Source organism: Phaseolus vulgaris, chromosome 4, assembly GCF_000499845.2.
Source record: "Phaseolus vulgaris cultivar G19833 chromosome 4, P. vulgaris v2.0, whole genome shotgun sequence".
Classification (NCBI taxonomy): Eukaryota; Viridiplantae; Streptophyta; class Magnoliopsida; order Fabales; family Fabaceae; genus Phaseolus; species Phaseolus vulgaris.
In genome coordinates this window covers 16,080,232-16,099,873 of record NC_023756.2, presented here as the reverse complement: position 1 = coordinate 16,099,873, position 19,642 = coordinate 16,080,232, and the positions used below count along the sequence as shown (strand labels likewise).

General features: G+C 33.2%; 2 protein-coding genes across 2 annotated transcripts; both read right to left on the bottom strand.

Annotated features, from left to right (window-relative positions):
• Window positions 1-1,672: 1,672 nt before the first annotated feature.
• LOC137836444 (abscisic acid 8'-hydroxylase 3-like) lies at window positions 1,673-4,884 on the bottom strand. The gene is made up of 9 exons (XM_068645159.1): window positions 4,673-4,884; window positions 3,653-3,971; window positions 3,405-3,557; window positions 3,053-3,316; window positions 2,879-2,965; window positions 2,713-2,791; window positions 2,216-2,322; window positions 2,015-2,133; window positions 1,673-1,827 (listed from the first exon to the last, which is right to left on the bottom strand). Exons 1-9 carry the CDS (start codon window positions 4,876-4,878, stop codon window positions 1,737-1,739), a joined length of 1,425 nt encoding a protein of 474 aa, XP_068501260.1. The 5' UTR covers window positions 4,879-4,884; the 3' UTR covers window positions 1,673-1,736.
• A 5,002-nt stretch (window positions 4,885-9,886) lies between these two features.
• On the bottom strand, window positions 9,887-13,384 carry LOC137838362 (uncharacterized). The gene is made up of 3 exons (XM_068647606.1): window positions 13,341-13,384; window positions 11,212-11,624; window positions 9,887-9,912 (listed from the first exon to the last, which is right to left on the bottom strand). The coding sequence occupies exons 1-3, from the start codon at window positions 13,382-13,384 to the stop codon at window positions 9,887-9,889; spliced, it is 483 nt and encodes a 160-aa protein (XP_068503707.1).
• Between the last annotated feature and the right edge of the window lie 6,258 nt (window positions 13,385-19,642).

Below are 19,642 nucleotides of genomic sequence, written 5' to 3'. Positions count from 1 at the left end.
TAATTATTATTATTAATAAGTATAAATTATATTAGTAATAATATAATAAGTATAATAAAAATCATAATATGACTAAAGACTTGTTTGATCTAGTGGTTAATGCTTCTCTGGTCACTTAAAGGACTTGGGTGAGTTCTGCCTAGTGCAGTTTGCTTCCAATATTAATTAGGTAGGGACTTGGGTTCAATATTGTATATATGTATATATATGTATTAGAATGAGAGAAATAATTGTATTTTTAAATAGAAGGTGGTGGAATCATAATTCAAAATGTTATTTTATAATGTCTAATTATAATTAGAGTATTAAATTTACTTAGATGTTTTTAAGAAAATCTTATTAAAGCATGTTAATGTGGTATTTAGATAGTTTTAAATAAAATTTGAAGCCTTTAAGAATAAAAAAATATTTTTTAAATTTTAATATAATAGTAAATTAATTTTTTAACTTATGAAAAATTAAAATGTAAATAAACAACTATAAGAATGTGAGTTATATAAAATAAAAATTTATAAGAAAGTCTTAAAACCTTATAAAAACTTGTATAAAATCCTTCTATAAGAAATGCTCTTGAGAATAATTCATTATTTTTTATAGTCTGGTTAAAGCAGGATCTTCTTTAACACCGATAGAATAAGCACCATTACTTAAATTTTAATGTAGACCATGACAATAAGATTTTATCAAAGAAAATGAAAAGAATGTCGTGCTTAAATGTTATAACCGTTAATTTTTTAAATTTATTGTTATCATGTTCAAAACTCCTTCGGTGATATTGTAAAAGTAAACAAATTACATGTTAATTTCAAGTTTTATTGTTTGAATAAATATTGTCCTTGATGAAAAATGATTAAAGATGCAAACTTTTCCATAAGGATTAAAAATAATTATTGTAATGGAAATTGAGTTACGGGAAGGAAAAAAAAAACATTAAAATTCAAATCTCAATGACAAAAATTGAATAAAGTGATTAAAAAAAGTTACAAATTGCTATAAATAAATAAATCAAAGAAGTTTTATTTTCGAGATTTACATTATAGAAGATGTATGCCATAATTACATTCAAGATGTAGGCAAATAGTTTAAGTTAGGTGGAGACAAATATTTCAAGTTAGAGTACTATGCATGACATTTGTTGAAAAATAATTTAAATGGTTAAATTCATCATTTAAAAATTAATAAGACAATTATCAAGATTTTAAATATAAGTTTGTTCTACATTGAGTTTGAGCTTTTAAGCTTTTCTTAACTTTTTTTATATAAAATATTTGTAATTCATTGGTATCGAATTTCTCCAATATTTTTCCACATAAAACCTAAGAAGAATGAAAATGTATACTCTTAAAACATAGTAATTTAGTTAAAACATAGTAATTTAGTGTATATAAATTCTTGAAAAATGTTAACCAGACACACGTTTCAAATTTTTAGGATATTGTTGAAATAAAGATAAGAAAAAGATGTTATCAATTAAATAATGTAATGAGTAATGATTAGCAGGAAGAGAAAATGATCCCAATCATTTGTAGTTACTTTCAGTTCTAGTGTTGCTTGCTTACAAATTACAAACGAAATGCAAATTATTCATTGAGGATTAGTTTCTTTCCTCAGAAGCCATAAAGCATGATTTCTCTCCATGCAGTAACAAAAAAGAGACAATTATTCCGTTCCTATACAAGAAATTACTTTGCTGTCTCTTCTTCTGTTGCTTCTTTGTAGCTGCTAGAGCAAAGGAGTTATAGTGCCTCAACTATTATAGGATACTTGTTCTTTGGCATCCTTACAAGCGTTGGTTGGACAGAACTTTCATTCTCCAGAGGTCTCCACCTGTTACAAAAAATTTGTTACATGCAATGTAGTATGAGCAAAATGAACATAAGAAAATGTAATAATTGTTGTTTTGGAAAATCCAGCAAAAAGAAATGTGTTTAAAGTAAGGAAAGCATTGTGTGATTGTCCATTTTCTGTGTGCAATGTGATTCTCTTGATCATTCAGAATCTGATCAAATCTTACTTGTATCTGTTGACAAGGTGATGGATGAAGACACAGATTTCAAGCTTGGCAAGGTTCATTCCAGGACACATACGTGGTCCACTTCCAAATCCAAGAAAACTGAAAGGCCTCAAGGGTTCCTGCAATTGAATGAAAACATCAAATTTGGTGTCCTCAGAAATAGAAATTATTAGTAATGTCTCATGTCAGGAAGGAACTTACATCAAATCTAGAGGGATCAAACTTTTCAGGATCTGGGAAAACTTCTGGGTCATGGTGTATGGAAACAACATCTAGGTTGATGGACCAACCTTTCTTAATTTTATAACCTGCAAAATTTAACATCAACTTTGATTCTCATTCAAAGAACAAAGGCTCCAATAAGCACACACAGAACTGCTGATAGCACCCCTCGATCAAAGACTACTTGGTCCATTACCAAGTCCAAATGGTTCAAGGAATATTTATATCTTATATGTTTGATTGGTCTAAACAACAACTGTAATATCTCTCTCTTTAAGGAATAATTATGTTGGAATAGAAACCAAGTGTCACACTAGGAAGATATTTCAGTGTATGACACAAGAAAAGTTCTTTTGGTATCCTTTTGTTTTATATCAGTGGAAAACTTTTTTTTTTGTTACCCTTTTGTTTTCTATGTTTTACTTATCAGAAAGACACATTATAAAGGCATATCTGACCATTTTGCATTGGCATACCTTCAATTTGAAAATCCTGGGATGCCTTTCTAGAAAACCAAGGTAGTATCGTGGCTCTTCGAAGAGTTTCACTGATGACCTGAAATATGAATGACAAATAATCTTGGTGGGCTGTGAAATTTGATGATCAGTTAGTTACCTACGAACTAAAATTATTGTTACTCACTTTGACTGTGTAGGGCATGTTATTAACTTCTGCCCAGGTAAGATCTGTTCCACTTTCTCTTCTGGCCACAATTTGTCTATGTTCCTCCTGCAAAACATCACCATTTAGGAAGCTAAATTTTAAAATATTTTAACACAGAAAGGAGAAGACTGTAATAGGGTCTTCAATACTTACTCTTAATTGTTCCAAAACAATCGGATTCTCACCAAGAAATTTAAGGAGCCATGTAAGAGCAGCAGTTGTGGTATCATGGCCTGCAACCAACAGAGTTAATATATTATCCTTTAATTGTTTATCTGTGAGTTTATTTTCATCCTCTTCTCCATCTTCTTTGCTGTGTTTCCTAACTAAGGATCCTAAGAAATCCTGTTGAAAGTCCTGGCCATTTCTCCTCCGCAAAATTGTAGAATCCAACATCTCATACATCCTATCTCGAGCCTGCACACATTCATAGCATGCATCAGAGGGAAGGAGAATCAAAGCATCTGTATATTTCTATGTGGAAAGTTTTGTACTACTTTGTTACCTTGATGCCACGATGAAAAGCTGTTCCTGGAAGTTTAAAAGGCAATGAGGCAAATGAGGAAGAAATAATCTTAAAATTTGACCTAAACTTTTCTTGCTCCTCCCCAGAAGGCTCTAAACTCATGATCATATGTCCAATCACTTTTAAAGTAAACTGTAATATTAAAAAATTCAAAATACTTAGTATAAAACAAGAATGTATAACCAAATATGAACTTTTCTTTGTTTGAAAACTTAGTGCCACTCAACTGTAGAAGCCTCCTCAAGAACCAAGATTTTCCTTCCTTCCCATTGATCTAATGTTTGCATTGCCTGAGTATTGATAAAATGGAAATATTTTTTCAGTCCATCAATCGATAAAGGTTCACCAATCAGCCTTCTTAGCCTTTTGTGTGCTTCTCCTGTGGTTTGCAGCAAGCTGGTGGGGCCCAGAACTTGCTGGCCAGTGTAAAACAGATTCAAACTCACAATACCATCCTTGCCAGTTAACAATATCTTACTTGCTTCCCTCCCAGTCATGAAAATAGTAAACCTCCCTAAGACAAAGCTCTTAAAAACCATTCCATATCTGTGACAAAATAGAAGTGACCAATCAAAAAGAGTATCCTTGAAATTCCTTACCACCTTACATATAATTATGAATTTAATTGGAATATACTTGTAAAGGTATTCTATATTCACATCCAATCATAAACTGAAGAAGGAATCTACATTACTCTCATACTATATCAAGAAGTCGATTTTAAGTTTAACTCAATTTTATAAAACTGATTTATAAAGTGAGGTTTGCACCCACTTATATACTATGAAATGTACTTAGTTGATGTGGAATTTCCAACACATCTTCCTCATGTCGAGGTTACCAACTCGTGCATGAAACTATATATTATGGATAGTTTGATAGCGATCTGAAAATGGGTGGTCTGATAAGTTCAAAGACAAACTCTCGCTAAAATATGTTCTAAATGACTCTGATACGATATTAAAAATAAGTATATGAGTGGAATGAGAAAGAAAGAGAAACAAGTATTTTATTATAATACTTTGTATCCACTAAGGCACAGAAAACGAATATTTATACAAAAGAAGAGGGTCTATGCACTGCGTAACAGAAAAGGGAAAACAGAGAAGAGTTTGCTAGTGCAACACTAACAAAAACTCTTGACTTTTGCAGACAATTATGTTAGTTGATTTGTAATTAGTTGAATGAACTTTTTACTGATGCAAAATTAAACTCAGTTCCATGTTTTGATGTTACTAATTTGTTACCTCTTTTGCCTCTTCTTCATGAAGCTAAAGATTCCAGAGGGACTTGAAAAGTCAGAGAGGAAGGAGAAGCTCTCCCCCACAATTGGCCAACCAAGGCTGCCAGGGATGCCTTCCATTGCTTTAGGAGAACGAGTTTGATACAACAAGAGCACTGATAACACTAATACGGAAAGGATTAGTGAGAGCAGCAAACTGATGAGCTCCATTTCCACTTACAGCCAACACCAAATAGCAGTAGAAGTTGATCAAAGAAAATGCTTCTATATACTATACTTTAAGCTACAGTAATTAGTTGTATCTATCTCTATCTTGAACACCTTGTTCTTAGGACATGTGTGATAGATTTTGACTTGACACAAACACCAAGAACTATATATTTATATATTTATATCTACAATGGAATCAGTTAAACTGCAGGCCAATATGTTACTTTCAAATGGTAAATCCTATAGTTTTTTTTGGAATCTCAATTTTTGAAGCGGGAAATCCAACAGTTTTCTTTGGTAGAATCTCTGGGCATTCTTTGCTCTTGCTGAAGGTGTAATGATATTGATTGCTAGGTTGACACAAACACTCCATTTAGACATTTTATACATTGAAAACAAACAATATCAATGTGCCGTCCTTGGACTACTCATTGTTTGGCTTGAAGTGCATAGGTATCTTCTTATTGTATTATAATAGTAAGAAAGAAGATATGAATGATTTTCTTTTATCTAGGTTTCCTTGTTTACATTTTCAATAACTTTTCAATTGATTTCAATTCTTAATCCTTAAATTCCCAACTTTTTCTGTTAATTTTATTTGGAATCTTATAATAAGAGCTTGGATTTTTCTCAGCACTCTAAAATTCTTTACAGATACCTAGAGTTTTTCCTAACAATTTCTAACTTCCCAAGCTTTCCAATTGGTTTGTATATTCACATTATGCAAGTGGATTTTACTGAACCATTATGTTCTCTCGTGAGCACTAACCATTTGGAGAGAATCCTTGATAAATTAGACTACTTAGACCATGAAACACACTTGTTTGGAGAGAAAACGTAACAACATGAGTCCCTTCAACTAGTAGAAATATTGGATTATAATTGTTCCTACAACCATGAATAGAGTGCGATCTCAGAAATAAAAACAACTGGATTTGAAATGTTCTGACTAGTAATTTGAGAAAACCCTAGTATCAAAGAAATTTAAGAAAACAGAATCAGTAACCATACCGTCATCCAAATTATAATTAACCATATTCAAGAAATATAACATGTGTAAGTGTCTCTTTACTAACTTTTCTCAATAACAGGTGGTGGATTTACTTCAATGTTGATCTTGTTTGTGTATTTCTTTTTCAGCAAATGTTTCAAATGTTACAAGGCAAATTTTTTTTAAAAAAAATTACAGAAATATATGAAATATCTGTCCTTTTTTTATTACACCATTACTAGAATTTATGTTTTTAGCGTGTTTTTTTTTCTAACTAATCTTTTGTCCTCTCAAGCTAAAAATTTCTGATTGGTAATAATTTCTTATGCCCTAAGCTTCTCTAGTCTCTCTTTTTCAAACAAAAACTTTCACATTACTTTTTGTTTCTCTCTTGTATCTTCATTTTCAAGTGTCGTATCGCCTCACAAGATTCTTGTTCCAGTACGTTATCGTTTGTGATATGAATGATCGTGTGTGCAAGCGTCTAGGTCCTCTCGTAAGAGATTTCGAAAAACGATTAGGCTTTGGACAAAGGGAACCTTTAGGTGGCTTCCGATTATACCAAGAACGACAACAATGATAGAGAATATGATAGAGAATTGAGAAAAGAAAACAAGATGCATATATTATTCATCCCAGATAATAGTTTAATACTCTATTTATAGAGTACTAAACACCACAAATGATAGAAATATATGATAGAAACTGCTAACTAAATCCCAACTAAAAGATAAATGATAGAAACTACTAATTAAATCTCAACTAATTAAATCCTAACTAATTAAATCCCAATATCTACCAATTAAATCTTAACTACCCAACAATAATATTAATCAAATCCCATAACTTTAGTATATAACAGTTTGTCTGCTTTTCTCTATTATGGATTCAGTATATCTTTTTCATTTTGTATTTGGTTTCTCTGTTATGAACTTATGAGAGTTTGTATTTCTCTCCATGATTTCATGTCTCTCTTGGAAGGAGGTCTCTCATAAAAGATTTTGGGTGGTTTGAAATTTTCTATCAGAAAGCCTTTTGGAATGAGAAAATATAGTAAGAGAGACAAATAATTAGGGTTTTTCTTTCGATTGTTATTAAGTTTCTTATCACATCATAATAGGAAAGTGTTTGTCAAAGTCTTTAGAGAACTTCCACAGTGAAGGCTGGGAGATGAAGAAGATAACACCTGCACAAGATAAAAAATTCAGAAGATCCTAAAACTTGGGATAAAAGGAAAAGTGCTAGAGAAGAATCTGTTGAACCAAGTGGTGTTCAAGCTTTGAAGAATCCAAACCCCTTTGAAGGATGTTGAAGGCTAGGCTGTGCTTGTTGTTGCTGAGCTGTCTTAGATAGGATCTGGGGTAGATTGTTTATGTAATCCACTATTGATTGAATCCAAAGCATAGGCATTCTCAATCTTTTTAAAAGAAAAAGTGTTTTTTAAGCTAAGTGAAAAACAACCTGTTGTTTTGTCGAAACAACCGATTGTTTTATACTTAGGTGTTTTTAGAAAAGGTTGAAAAGTGTTTTTCAAATGGTTGAGCTGTCAAAACCAAAACAACCGATTGATTCGAGGAAACAATCGATTGTTTGTTTTGGTACCATAACAGAAAAATGGTTTGTGCTTTGATTGAGCATTAAATGATTTTCTAACTGATTACGCTCCAGTTTTTAATGCTTTGACCAATCTTTAAATGCAATGAAAATTTTGTTAAGACTTGATAACAGGCAACAACTTTGATATATACAGAAAAATATATTTGAGTTTTTCAACTTACTGATTTTGAGATAGCTTAGAGATTGAGTTTGATCAAAGAGTATGAGATAGGATTTTCTCTTGTATTGATTTCAGATTTGCTTCTGTAACAAGTGTAATCCTTGTATCTATTGAAAGAACCTTGTGTGTTTGCTGAGAAGTGCTATGTGTTCTTGAGGGGATCAAGATCAACATTCTTAGTGTTGGTGTGTTGACCAAGAGAAGTGTGTGTCTTGAGGGGATCAAGGTCACTTTCTTGGTAGTGTTGTAAGTGATCTAGGTTTGATTGCTTAGTGGTATTCCTCAGTGGTTTTCTAAGAAGACTGGATGTAGCTTTGGGTTTAGAGTGAACCAGTATAAATCTCTGTGTGCATTTTCTATATCCCTTAACTCTTTAAATTCAATTTTTATATTTGTAAACTGGTATAAACAACCGATTGTTTTTCTGGTGCTGCGCTTTTAGCTTTGTGTTTTGAAAAACTGATTTCTTAATCAAGATATTCTCGAAGTAATTTCATTCTTGGCTTAAAAGTTTGCGAAAACCCTCTTTAAACAATTCACCCCCCTGTAGTTTAAAGCCATACATTCTAACAGAATCGGGAAGAAGGAGACAACAAAAAGAAATAGAAAATCATCTAGAAAATTTGTTCATCAGAAAGTGTGTTTTCAGCATGGAAAATTGGCCCTTTTGATACAGGGGAAAAACAGAAAAAACAAAAGGCTATTTCTTTATACACACCACATCAATTGTGATATGCACCCATAATTTTTTTAAACCCCAAATTGTCTTGGTCATCTTTTTGGGAATTTGCATCTACAATGAAAAAAAAAACTTTAAGATCTTATCATCCAGAAGACATTTTTTTGTGTTGTATATTGTCATATCTGGAAGACACATTTCAATTCCGAATTTATATATTTGGAACTGTCTTATTTGTGTTGTGGATAAAGATATTTGGAACAGTAAGGGTGAAACAGACATTTCCTATGTAGTGTTGGGTGCAAATCATAATTGGTATGGTAGTCTGATGTAGGGAGAATTAGTCAAAACAAAATAGAAGAACACAGATTCTCCCGCACCAGATCATTTTGGACTGCACCCAATATACACAAAGAAAAATACCAAAATATCCTTAATGAAATGAAAATTAGGGTTTAGGTAAAATGTGCACCCAACAACAGCATTGCACCTTTCATTTTTCTGTGGTCACTATGATGCAGGGCGCGAAAGCTTGGAAACTTAAACAAAGAGCAACCCAAGCACCTCCATTCTTATTTTTGTCGTGACTGTGACAGCAACGGAACTTAAAAGCAGTGTTGAGGCACCGTGATGACAACAAATGAAGCCACTAGAGAAGGAGACGAATCGCAAAAGGTGAGTTTTTAGGTGCTAGTGCGTTCCGCATTTTTTTAATCTTGAAAGTGTAAAAATAGAAGAATGTCAAGACAATAAACTTTACTAATTTTATTTTATGTATCTGAAACATCAAATACTATTCTTTGTTCTTGTTATTACATACATTTTAGTTTTATATCCTTGAATCTTTTCATTCAACCTTGATGCTATAAAAAGTAGGAGTTGAGAAACCATATCTTTTGTGAGACAAAGACTAACTAGAGATAATGGAGATGTCATTATGACAAAATATTTGCTTTAAAGAGAAGTTAAACTTAAATATAATACTCCTGATCTCATAATCCAATTTATGATGTTTACTTTAATAAAGTATGCATAATGGAATTTTTTAGTGGTTTGTATTCGGTGAGTTTGGTACTATTTTCATTTGGCAAATAATATAATCTTAGTAGCTCTGTTTTGCCAATATAACTATATGTAAAATGAAATCTGGAACTTGTTCTTCCTCTTTTACACTCTGACCCTTTCTCTCCATTATGTTGAATGTATAGTCGAGTATTTTGTTTCAAAATGACAACTGTTTTTTCTTTTCTGTAGTTATTAGACTACCTTTGAACATGTAAGGAGAAGACAAATTCACTATCTAAGGTTAGATAAGTTAGTTTTTTTGATGTTTTTGTATGATTTCATATTTTTACCTTAAATCAATAAATAAAACATTTTGCTAGAATGCGATTCTTTTGTTGGGTTCAATTTATCAACAACATATATATGTTGGTGTTAAATGGTTGACCTCTTAAATTGTAACCAACGTAACGGAACATGTTCATTTGTGTATTGAATTAAAAATTGAGAGGAATCGGGGGTATCATATAAAAACACTAAAAAATGTTCAAGACAGAAGTTATGATATAGATTCTCGATTCATGCCTGTTCGAAATGTAAACTATAGTACTCATTTTATGTCAATGGTAATGAAAAACAAGAGATACTTTTTCTCGACATAAGGACAAATGAAAATTTACTAGCCATCTTGTATTACTAGTAGTACTTGTATTACTACAAGTATTACTGGTGACATTTTACGGCAAGTGCACCGCGTTTGTCAGAAGTAATAATTGTCCCTAGGGACGGATATCGATCCCACAAGGAACAGTGAACTATCGAGTACAATAATCGCTAAATATAAAAACAGAACAATTAAAAGAGTTTTGAATTAATTGTGTTGGCACTGATCAATAAGAAAACAGACAAATAATTAGTTGTTTCAATTGGAAAAATAAGGATTAGTTTCATCTCTCTCACCCTCAAGTATTTTGATTAGCAAGTCAATATTAAGTTCTTTGATTGAAATTGATGCCCGTATAAAAATCATTTATATCGATTCCTCGCATATAAAATCCTTAAGAATGTCCCCTAACTATCGATCCCTCACATAATTATAAGAACAACTTAGAATGAAGCTCAGACGTTTAATAGCAATTAACATTTCAAGTCTATTCCTAGCACTCAAATATGTTAAGTATGGTTGTTTAGGTCCGAACCCTAAAAATACCTCCTGGTCAGATTTAAGATTCTCAATTTGTTACGGAAAATTAAAAGTAAAACAACAATACCAATAATCAATCAAGAACTGAATATTAATATATAAAATATCACCTCAATACATAAGAGTTTGAGCAGATTACTCCCAATCCCAAAGGGTAGAATTACCCACGCATACTTCTATCACCTTCCATTCTCCCAATTGGGTTAAAATTCACTCTATGGTGTTTTCCTCTCAATCTGGCACACTACAGTTGAGCCTCTAGCCCTTTATTTATCATAGTTTTCTAGGGTTAGGTTGCTTCCTATGTCACGCTAATGGGCTAAATGATAAAACATAAAGGCTCAATCTTTCTTTGCATCTTTTTTCATTCTAGGACCTTATATCTTCATCTTTTTAGCTCAAATCATTCATCTTAAATCCAAATATCCAATCTTCCTTAGAAATATGCAATTAACACCAAATTTGGGAATAAAATACTCTTATTCAAATAAAGATCATAAAAAATATAAAAAGGTATAAATTCATAAATTAGGGATTATTTTATATGTAAATTAGCAATAAATCCTCTTAAGTGTCTATATTTTAATATGAAATATTACTGAAATTAGGCACTTATCAATTACTAGTATTATTAGTATTACAAACAGTACTAGTATTACTAACAGTACTAGTACCAATACTAGTATTACTAGCAGCACTAGTATTACTAGCAGCACTAGTATTACTAGAAGCACTAGTATTACTAGCAACACTAGTATTAATAGCAGTACTAGTATTCCTAGTATTACTAGCAGTACTAGTATTACTAGCAGTACCAGTATTACTAACAGTACCAGTATTAGTACCATTACTAGTATTACAAGCAGTATCGGTATCACTACTATTACTAGCAGCACTAGTATTACTAGCAATACTAATATTAATAGCAGTACTAGTATTACTAGCAGTACTAGTATTACTAGCATTACTAGTATTATTAGCAGTACTTGTATTACTAGTATTACGAGTATTGCTAGTATTACGAGTATTACTAGTAGTACTAGTACTACTAGCAGTACTAGTATTCCTACTATTACTAGCAGTACTAGTACTTCTAGCAGTACTAGTATTACTAGTAGTACTAGCATTACTAGCAGTACTAGAAATACTAGCATTACTAGCAGTACGAGTATTACTAGCAGTACGAGTATTACTAGCAGTACGAATATTACTAGCAGTACCAGTATTACTAGTAGTACCAGTATTACTAGCAGTCCTAGTATTACTAGTATTACTATAAGTACTAGTATTAGTAGAAGTACTAGTATTAAGAGCAGTACTAGTATTACTAGCAGTACTAATATTACTAGCAGTACCAATATTACTAGTATTACTAGCAGTACCAATATTACTAGTATTACTAGCAGTACTAGTATTACTAATATTACTAGCAGTACTAGTATTAGTAGTATTACTAGCAGTACTACTATTACTAGCATTTCTAGCAGTACTATTATTACTAGCAGTACTAGTATTACTGTTGAACCAAGTGGTGTTCAAGTTTTGAAGAATCCAAATCCTTTAAAGGATGTTGAAGCCTTGGCTGTGCTTGATGTTGCTGTGCTGGTTTAGCTTAGTTCTGGGGTAGTTTGGATGTTGTAATCCACCCTTTGATTAAATATAAAGCATAGGCATTCTCAATCTTTGTGAAAGTAAAATGTTTTCAAACTAAGTTAAAACAACCGATTGTTTTGTCGAAAGAACCGATTGTTTATACTTAGGTGTTTTGAGAAAAAGATTGAAAACTGTTTTTTAAATGGTTGAACTGTTAAGAACCAAAACAACCGATTGATTGGAGGAAACAACCGATTGTTTGTTTTGGGACCATAACAGAAAAACTATTTTATCTTTGACTGAGCTTTAAATGTTTTAACTGCCTACGCTCCAGTCATTAAATGCTTTGACCAATCTTTAAATGCAACTTAAGAGTTTGTTAAGATTTGATAACAAACTATATCTTTGAATATATTCAGAAAAACAGATTTGAGTAACAATCTTTGACAAGTTTTTGCTAAGAGTTTTTGAGTTTTTCAAAGAGCTGAGATTGCTAAGAGTGTGTGATTGATCAAAGTGTATGGAATAGGATTATGCTTGTATTGATTTCAGATTATCTTCTGTAACAAGTGTAATCCTTGTACTCTCTGTAAAGACAAGTTTCGTTTCTATGTTTGCTAAGATTGGTGGTGTGTTCTTGAGGGGATCAAGATCAGCAATCTTGGTGTAGGTGTGTTGACCAAGGAGAGTGTGTTTCTTGAGGTGTTCAAGGTCATTCTCTTGGTTGTTGTGTAAGTAATCAAGGTGTGGTTGCTTAGTGGATTTCCTCAGGGTTTTGAGAAGACTGGATGTAGCTCTGGGTTTGGAGTGAACCAGTATAAACAATTGTGTACAATCTCTCTATCTCTAACTCTTTAAATTCAGTTTTATTTTGTTGTTTGCTGGTATAAACAACTGATTGTTTCTGCGAAACAACCGATTGTTTTTCTGGTACTGCAGCTTTTGCTTGCTGTTTTGGCAAACTGAATTTCTGAATCAATTGTTTCCTGAGATAAATTCATTCTTGTTTTAAAAGTTTACGAAAATCCTCTTTAAACAATTCACCCCCTCTCTAGTTTAAAGCCATCTATTCTAACAATTACTAGCAGTACTAGTATTACTAGCAGTACTAGTATTACTAGCAGTGCTAGTATTACTGGTATTACTAGCAATACTAGTATTACTAGCAGTACTGGCAATACTGCTATTACTAGCAGTACTAGTATTACTGAGGCACCTCATAGCATGACTGTTCTGCGCTTGCACAGTATCATCTTCCATAGGCACTGTATCATCGCCTTCTTCATTGTTGAGATTTGAGCCTTAATATTCCTCCTTGTGAGTCCTGCTCTTGTGAAAACCCATCTTGATGAGAGTTGAATTGTCAATCTCACTCATAGCTTTGATAGTCTCATTTCTCTCATTAGGAGTATCAACACCAAAGTGATGAATTAATTTTGACACAAAATTGGCATAAGGAAATCTGTAATTAGTTAACCTTTTTTATTTCAACCTATGTTCCATTATAATGTATACCCAGTTAATTTTGACAAGATTCATAGTACAGTAAAGGAGGATTAGATCTTCCTCATGCAGAACTTCATGATTACTACCTCTAGGGATAAGTTGCCATGCAATAATGTAGGCAATTAATCTTGGTGTCAATTTCAGGTTACTTACACGAAATCAGTTGATAACTTGAGTTGGATTCCTTACACAGCTCTTGTAGTATTGGAGTTTATTAATCCCTTGAATACCATTTGTGTTTCCTATCTCTAACTCTTTAAATTCAGTTTTATTTTGTTGTTTGCTGGTATAAACAACCGATTGTTTCTGCGAAACAACCGATTGTTTTTCTGGTACTGCAGCTTTTGCTTGCTGTTTTGGCAAACTGAATTTCTGAATCAATTGTTTCCTGAGATAAATTCATTCTTGTTTTAAAAGTTTATGAAAATCCTCTTTAAAAAATTCACCCCCCTCTAGTTTAAAGCCATCTATTCTAATAATTGGCATCAAGAGCTTGGTTCTTGAAACTTATTCAAGTTGATCCTAAAAATCTTTTTTAATGGCTGATAGACTACCTTTTGGGGAAGGTGCTTCAATTAACAGACCACCTTTGTTTTGTGGTTTGAATTACCAGTTTTGGAAAGTAAGAATGAAAATATTTGTGGAATCTCTTGACAAAGGAATTTTGGATGCAATTGAAAATGGTCCTTTTGTCCCAAAGTTTGAAAAGGATGGATCTATCATTGAGAAACCATGGTCTCAATGGACTGATGCAGAAAGCAAAAAGGCCAAATTCGATTGCATTGCCAAAAATATTATAACCTCTGCTTTAAATTCTGATGAGTTTTTCAGGGTCTCGCAATGCAAATCATCAAAAGAAATGTGGGACACTTTGGAAGTCAGTCATGAAGGAACAAATAAGGTGAAAAGAGTTAGAAAGCATGCTCTGATCCAAGAGTATGAGATGTTTAGAATGCTTAAAGGAGAAACAATTGCTGAGGTGCGGAAAAGATTCACGCACATCATCAATCACCTTTTGAGCCTTGACAAGACCTTTGATAAAGAAGAGCTGAACATCAAGATCTTGAAATGTCTTGATACAGCATGGCAACCAAAGGTAACTGCTATTTCCGAATCTAAAGATCTAACATCATTAAGTGTTGCTTCTTTGTTTGGAAAGCTTAGGGAACATGAGCTAGAGATTAATAGACTCAATGTTCAAGAGAGTGAAGATAAGCACACAAGGAGCATAGCCTTGAAAGCATCCAAGCACAAGGGAAATCAAGATTCCAGTGATGATAGTGATGAGGAAAACCTTAGCTTGCTGTCAAGAAAATTCAGCAAATTCCTAAAGAGAAACCGCAACAAAGACAACAACAAAGATAGGTATGGAAACAAGAAATCCAATGATTTTAATTCAAATAACTATACTTGTTTTGGTTGTGGTGAGTAGGGTCATATAAAGGAAGATTGTCCAAACAAGAGCAAAGAGAAAAAAGTCTAACTACAAAGAGAAGAAAGGCAAGACAAAAAGAGCCTACATAGCTTGGGATGAAAATGAGGTGTCATCATCAAGTGAAGATGAGAAAGCAAACATATGCTTGGTAGCTGAAAATGATGATGAATCTTGCAGCTCAAGTGAGGTAAGTTCATGTGCTTCCTTAAATGAACAAAATTACAGTGAATTACTTGAAGCTTTTCAAGAAACACATGATGAAGCTAATAGATTGGTTCTTTCAAACAACCGATTGAAAGATCTTAACAGTTGGCTTGAAAAGAGAGTTAAATCACTTGAAGAAGATCTGGAAAAAGCAAAAAGTGATTTTGAAAAATTGGAAAACCATTTCAAAAATGCTTCTTGCAAGTGTGATACTCTCATTTGCGAAAATTGTGAAAATCTTGAGAAAAAGGTTCACTATCTTGTTGAAACTGTGGACAAGCTTTCAAAGGAGAAATCTAACTTTGAGAATGTCTTGGAATCTCAATGCTGTGTTTTTGGAAAGGCTGGTTTAGGCTTTAATCCACAAAACAAGCAAGATAAGTTTTCAAAAAGTTTTTCAAGAAAGTCAGAAAAACAACCGATTGTTAAGACGAAACAACCGGTTGTTACATGCTTTTACTGCATGAGGAAAGGCCACTCTGTTAGGTTCTGTAAAATAAGGAAATATTCTGTTCCAAGAGGTTTTATGAAATGGATTCCTAAGGGATGTGAAGTTTCTAACTGCAAAGAAAAGTCAAAAGGATCCAAATTTGTAAGGGGACCAAATCTTGCTGCTTGAAATCTTTTATGCAGGAAAACTAAAGAAAAAGGAGGGACTGAGTCATCTGATCAAGTTTTTGAAGAAAAAGACAGTCATTGAAGTTGAATCAATGCTATGCAAAAGACCTCAACAGTGAAAAGAGGCTTCTTGATCATAAAGCACATGGCTCATTGAAGAATTAACATAAGGATAAGACTTTCCTTTATTTTTTTTTAATTTCTGTTCTTTCTCATGGTTAAACAATCTTTTTATATTGATCAATGTCATCTGCTTTGAAATCCTTCTGCTCATGGTTAAAATTCAAAAACAGTTTTAACTGCTGCAGAAAAACTACCGATTGTTTTAGGTCTGGCAGCATTATGAAGAAATTGTTTTAATTGCTATTTTGAAATTCTATCTGTTGCAGATCAATTCAAAGAGAGAATCTTGGTCAAAGAATCTGTGTTGAAAGCTGATCATGTTCAGAAAAGAGTTACAACTGTCATAAAGGATAATATTCCAAAATCTTGGAAATTCAAGAGCCTTAATGACTAGTCAAAGATCACATGTGAAGACCATGTAATTCTCAGCTTTTTCTGACGTTTTCTGTGCAGAGCAGAGTCAAGTCCTCTCTCTCTGAAAATCAGGTACCCACTGAATAAAATTGAATGCTAATTGATTCTTTTTCTGCTATAAAATTTGGTGCAGCTGATCTCTTCCACAAGAACAACCAATTGCAACATCTCTTGCAACATCTCTTGCAAAAATCTGTGAAGTGAGTTCTTCTCTGTTTTCTTCTCTGCCATCATGGAATCAACCCCTCCCACCTCAAAGAGAGTCGAAACTAGGGCTGTAAGGTCTGGAGGAAGGGTAGAAGGCTGGTTTTCTGGGGACAATGATCTTATTGAGAAGTATAAGTATGAAACAAGTATCAAGAAGATAAACAACCCAAAGGTTGTATGCTTTGATTGGCTGAAAAGTCAAAAGCTTGATAATGTGAGAAGGCTGCTCAAGGATCAATCTCTCAGAAAGTTCTTGCAAATGAAGGGAAACATATATCCAGATTTGGTGAGGGTGTTCTACACAAACCTAAAGTTTGAGGGAAACAATCTAGTTTCTCATGTGAAGGGTGTAGAAATGGAGATAACTCATGAAGTATGGACTGATGTTGCTGGTCTCAAGTTCTCTGGTCATAGAATCAACAAGGGAAACCTTGGAGTGGTGGAGGATTTTATCAAAATCCAATTCTACAAGAGTTGCTTGAAGAATCAACATGCTCAAGTAAGTACATGCTCGGTTGGAGGTCTAAAGCTTGATGAGAGATTGCTTGCTCTCATTGTAACTTGGATTCTAACTCCAAGGGGGAGTAATCATTCTGTTCTAACTGAAGAAGATCTGGTATATATCTTCTGCATCACCAAGAAAATCAAAATCAATTGGATCCACATCATCAAAGAGCACATGCAAAAATCCATGAGGTTAGGTGATTATCATTATCCATATGCTGTTTTGGTATCTAAATTTCTACTCTATTTTGAAGTTAACCTTGAAGATGAAACTTCTGAGTTGGTCAAGTCAACTCAAGAGTTGAACAATGGATCACTCAACAAAATGGGTTTTACAAAAGTAGGTGGAAAATGGATAAGCAAGGATGGTGATCATGGTGCCTCATCTAGTGGTGCTGCGAATCTAGAACAAGATGAACCTGCTGATATGGATGTTCAACATGAAGATCCACCTGAAGATTATCTAGATGTTGGACCAAGTACTGGTGCTGGAAATCAAGGAGAAAGGATGCAATCCATGTCCTCTTTTGAAAGACTCATGGTGAATAGGCTTGATAGCTTTGCTGAAAATCAAAGAAGCCTCCATGATCTCTGTGTTAGTAATTTCCAGAGGATTGACACCAGGTTTGACAACATGGATGCACGCTTCTTGACTCTAGATGAACAGATTGAAGATGTCCAGAATCAAATCTTTGATCTTCAGTTTGCTGGTAAGGAAGAATGAAGGAAAAACAACCGGTTGATGTATCGAAACAACCGATTTTTTTGTGTGGTTTCATATGTTTTTATTTCTGTTGTTACTACTTTAATTCCATGTAATCAAATCTTTTATATCTTGCTTTATATCTTCTCTGTGTCTATTTATGAAGACAAATAGGGGGAGATATATATGTTGTGTTTTAAGTTTCTTTTTATTGTTGTTAAAACAATATTGGGATGTGTAAAATTTGTTTCTGATATTTAGCTCTGAACTTTAATTCTTATATCTGTGCTAACCAAATATCAGAAGTTCTATGCTTTGTTCAAAAATGTATCTTGCAGGAACTGCTTCAGATTTAATCAGGTACAACACAAGCATAAGGGATTTGTCTTCTTCAAATAGGGGGAGATTGTTGAACCAAGTGGTGTTCAAGTTTTGAAGAATCAAAATCCTTTGAAGGATGTTGAAGCCTTGGTTGTGCTTGGTGTTGCTGTGTTGGTTTAGCTTAGTTCTGGGGTAGTTTGGATGTTGTAATCCACCCTTTGATTAAATCTAAAGCATAGGCATTCTCAATCTTTGTGAAAGTAAAATGTTTTCAAACTAAGTTAAAACAACCGATTGTTTTGTCGAAAGAACCGATTGTTTATACTTAGGTGTTTTGAGAAAAAGATTGAAAACTGTTTTTTAAATGGTTGAACTGTTAAGAACCAAAACAACCGATTGATTGGAGGAAACAACCGATTGTTTGTTTTGGGACCATAACAGAAAAACTGTTTTATCTTTGACTGAGCTTTAAATGTTTTAACTGCCTACGCTCCAGTCATTAAATGCTTTGACCAATCTTTAAATGCAACTTAAGAGTTTGTTAAGATTTGATAACAAACTATATCTTTGAATATATTCAGAAAAACAGATTTGAGTAACAATCTTTGACAAGTTTTTGCTAAGAGTTTTTGAGTTTTTCAAAGAGCTGAGATTGCTAAGAGTGTGTGATTGATCAAAGTGTATGGAATAGGATTATGCTTGTATTGATTTCAGATTATCTTCTGTAACAAGTGTAATCCTTGTACTCTCTGTAAAGACAAGTTTCGTTTCTATGTTTGCTAAGATTGGTGGTGTGTTCTTGAGGGGATCAAGATCAGCAATCTTGGTGTAGGTGTGTTGACCAAGGAGAGTGTGTTTCTTGAGGTGTTCAAGGTCATTCTCTTGGTTGTTGTGTAAGTAATCAAGGTGTGGTTGCTTAGTGGATTTCCTCAGGGTTTTGAGAAGACTGGATGTAGCTCTGGGTTTGGAGTGAACCAGTATAAACAATTGTGTACAATCTCTCTATCTCTAACTCTTTAAATTCAGTTTTATTTTGTTGTTTGCTGGTATAAACAACTGATTGTTTCTGCGAAACAACCGATTGTTTTTCTGGTACTGCAGCTTTTGCTTGCTGTTTTGGCAAACTGAATTTCTGAATCAATTGTTTCTGAGATAAATTCATTCTTGTTTTAAAATTTTACGAAAATCCTCTTTAAACAATTCACCCCCTCTCTAGTTTAAAGCCATCTATTCTAACAATTACTAGCAGTACTAGTATTACTAGCAGTGCTAGTATTACTGGTATTACTAGCAATACTAGTATTACTAGCAGTACTGGCAGTACTGCTATTACTAGCAGTACTAGTATTACTGAGGCACCTCATAGCATGACTGTTCTGCGCTTGCACAGTATCATCTTCCATAGGCACTGTATCATCGCCTTCTTCATTGTTGAGATTTGAGCCTTAATATTCCTCCTTGTGAGTCCTGCTCTTGTGAAAAC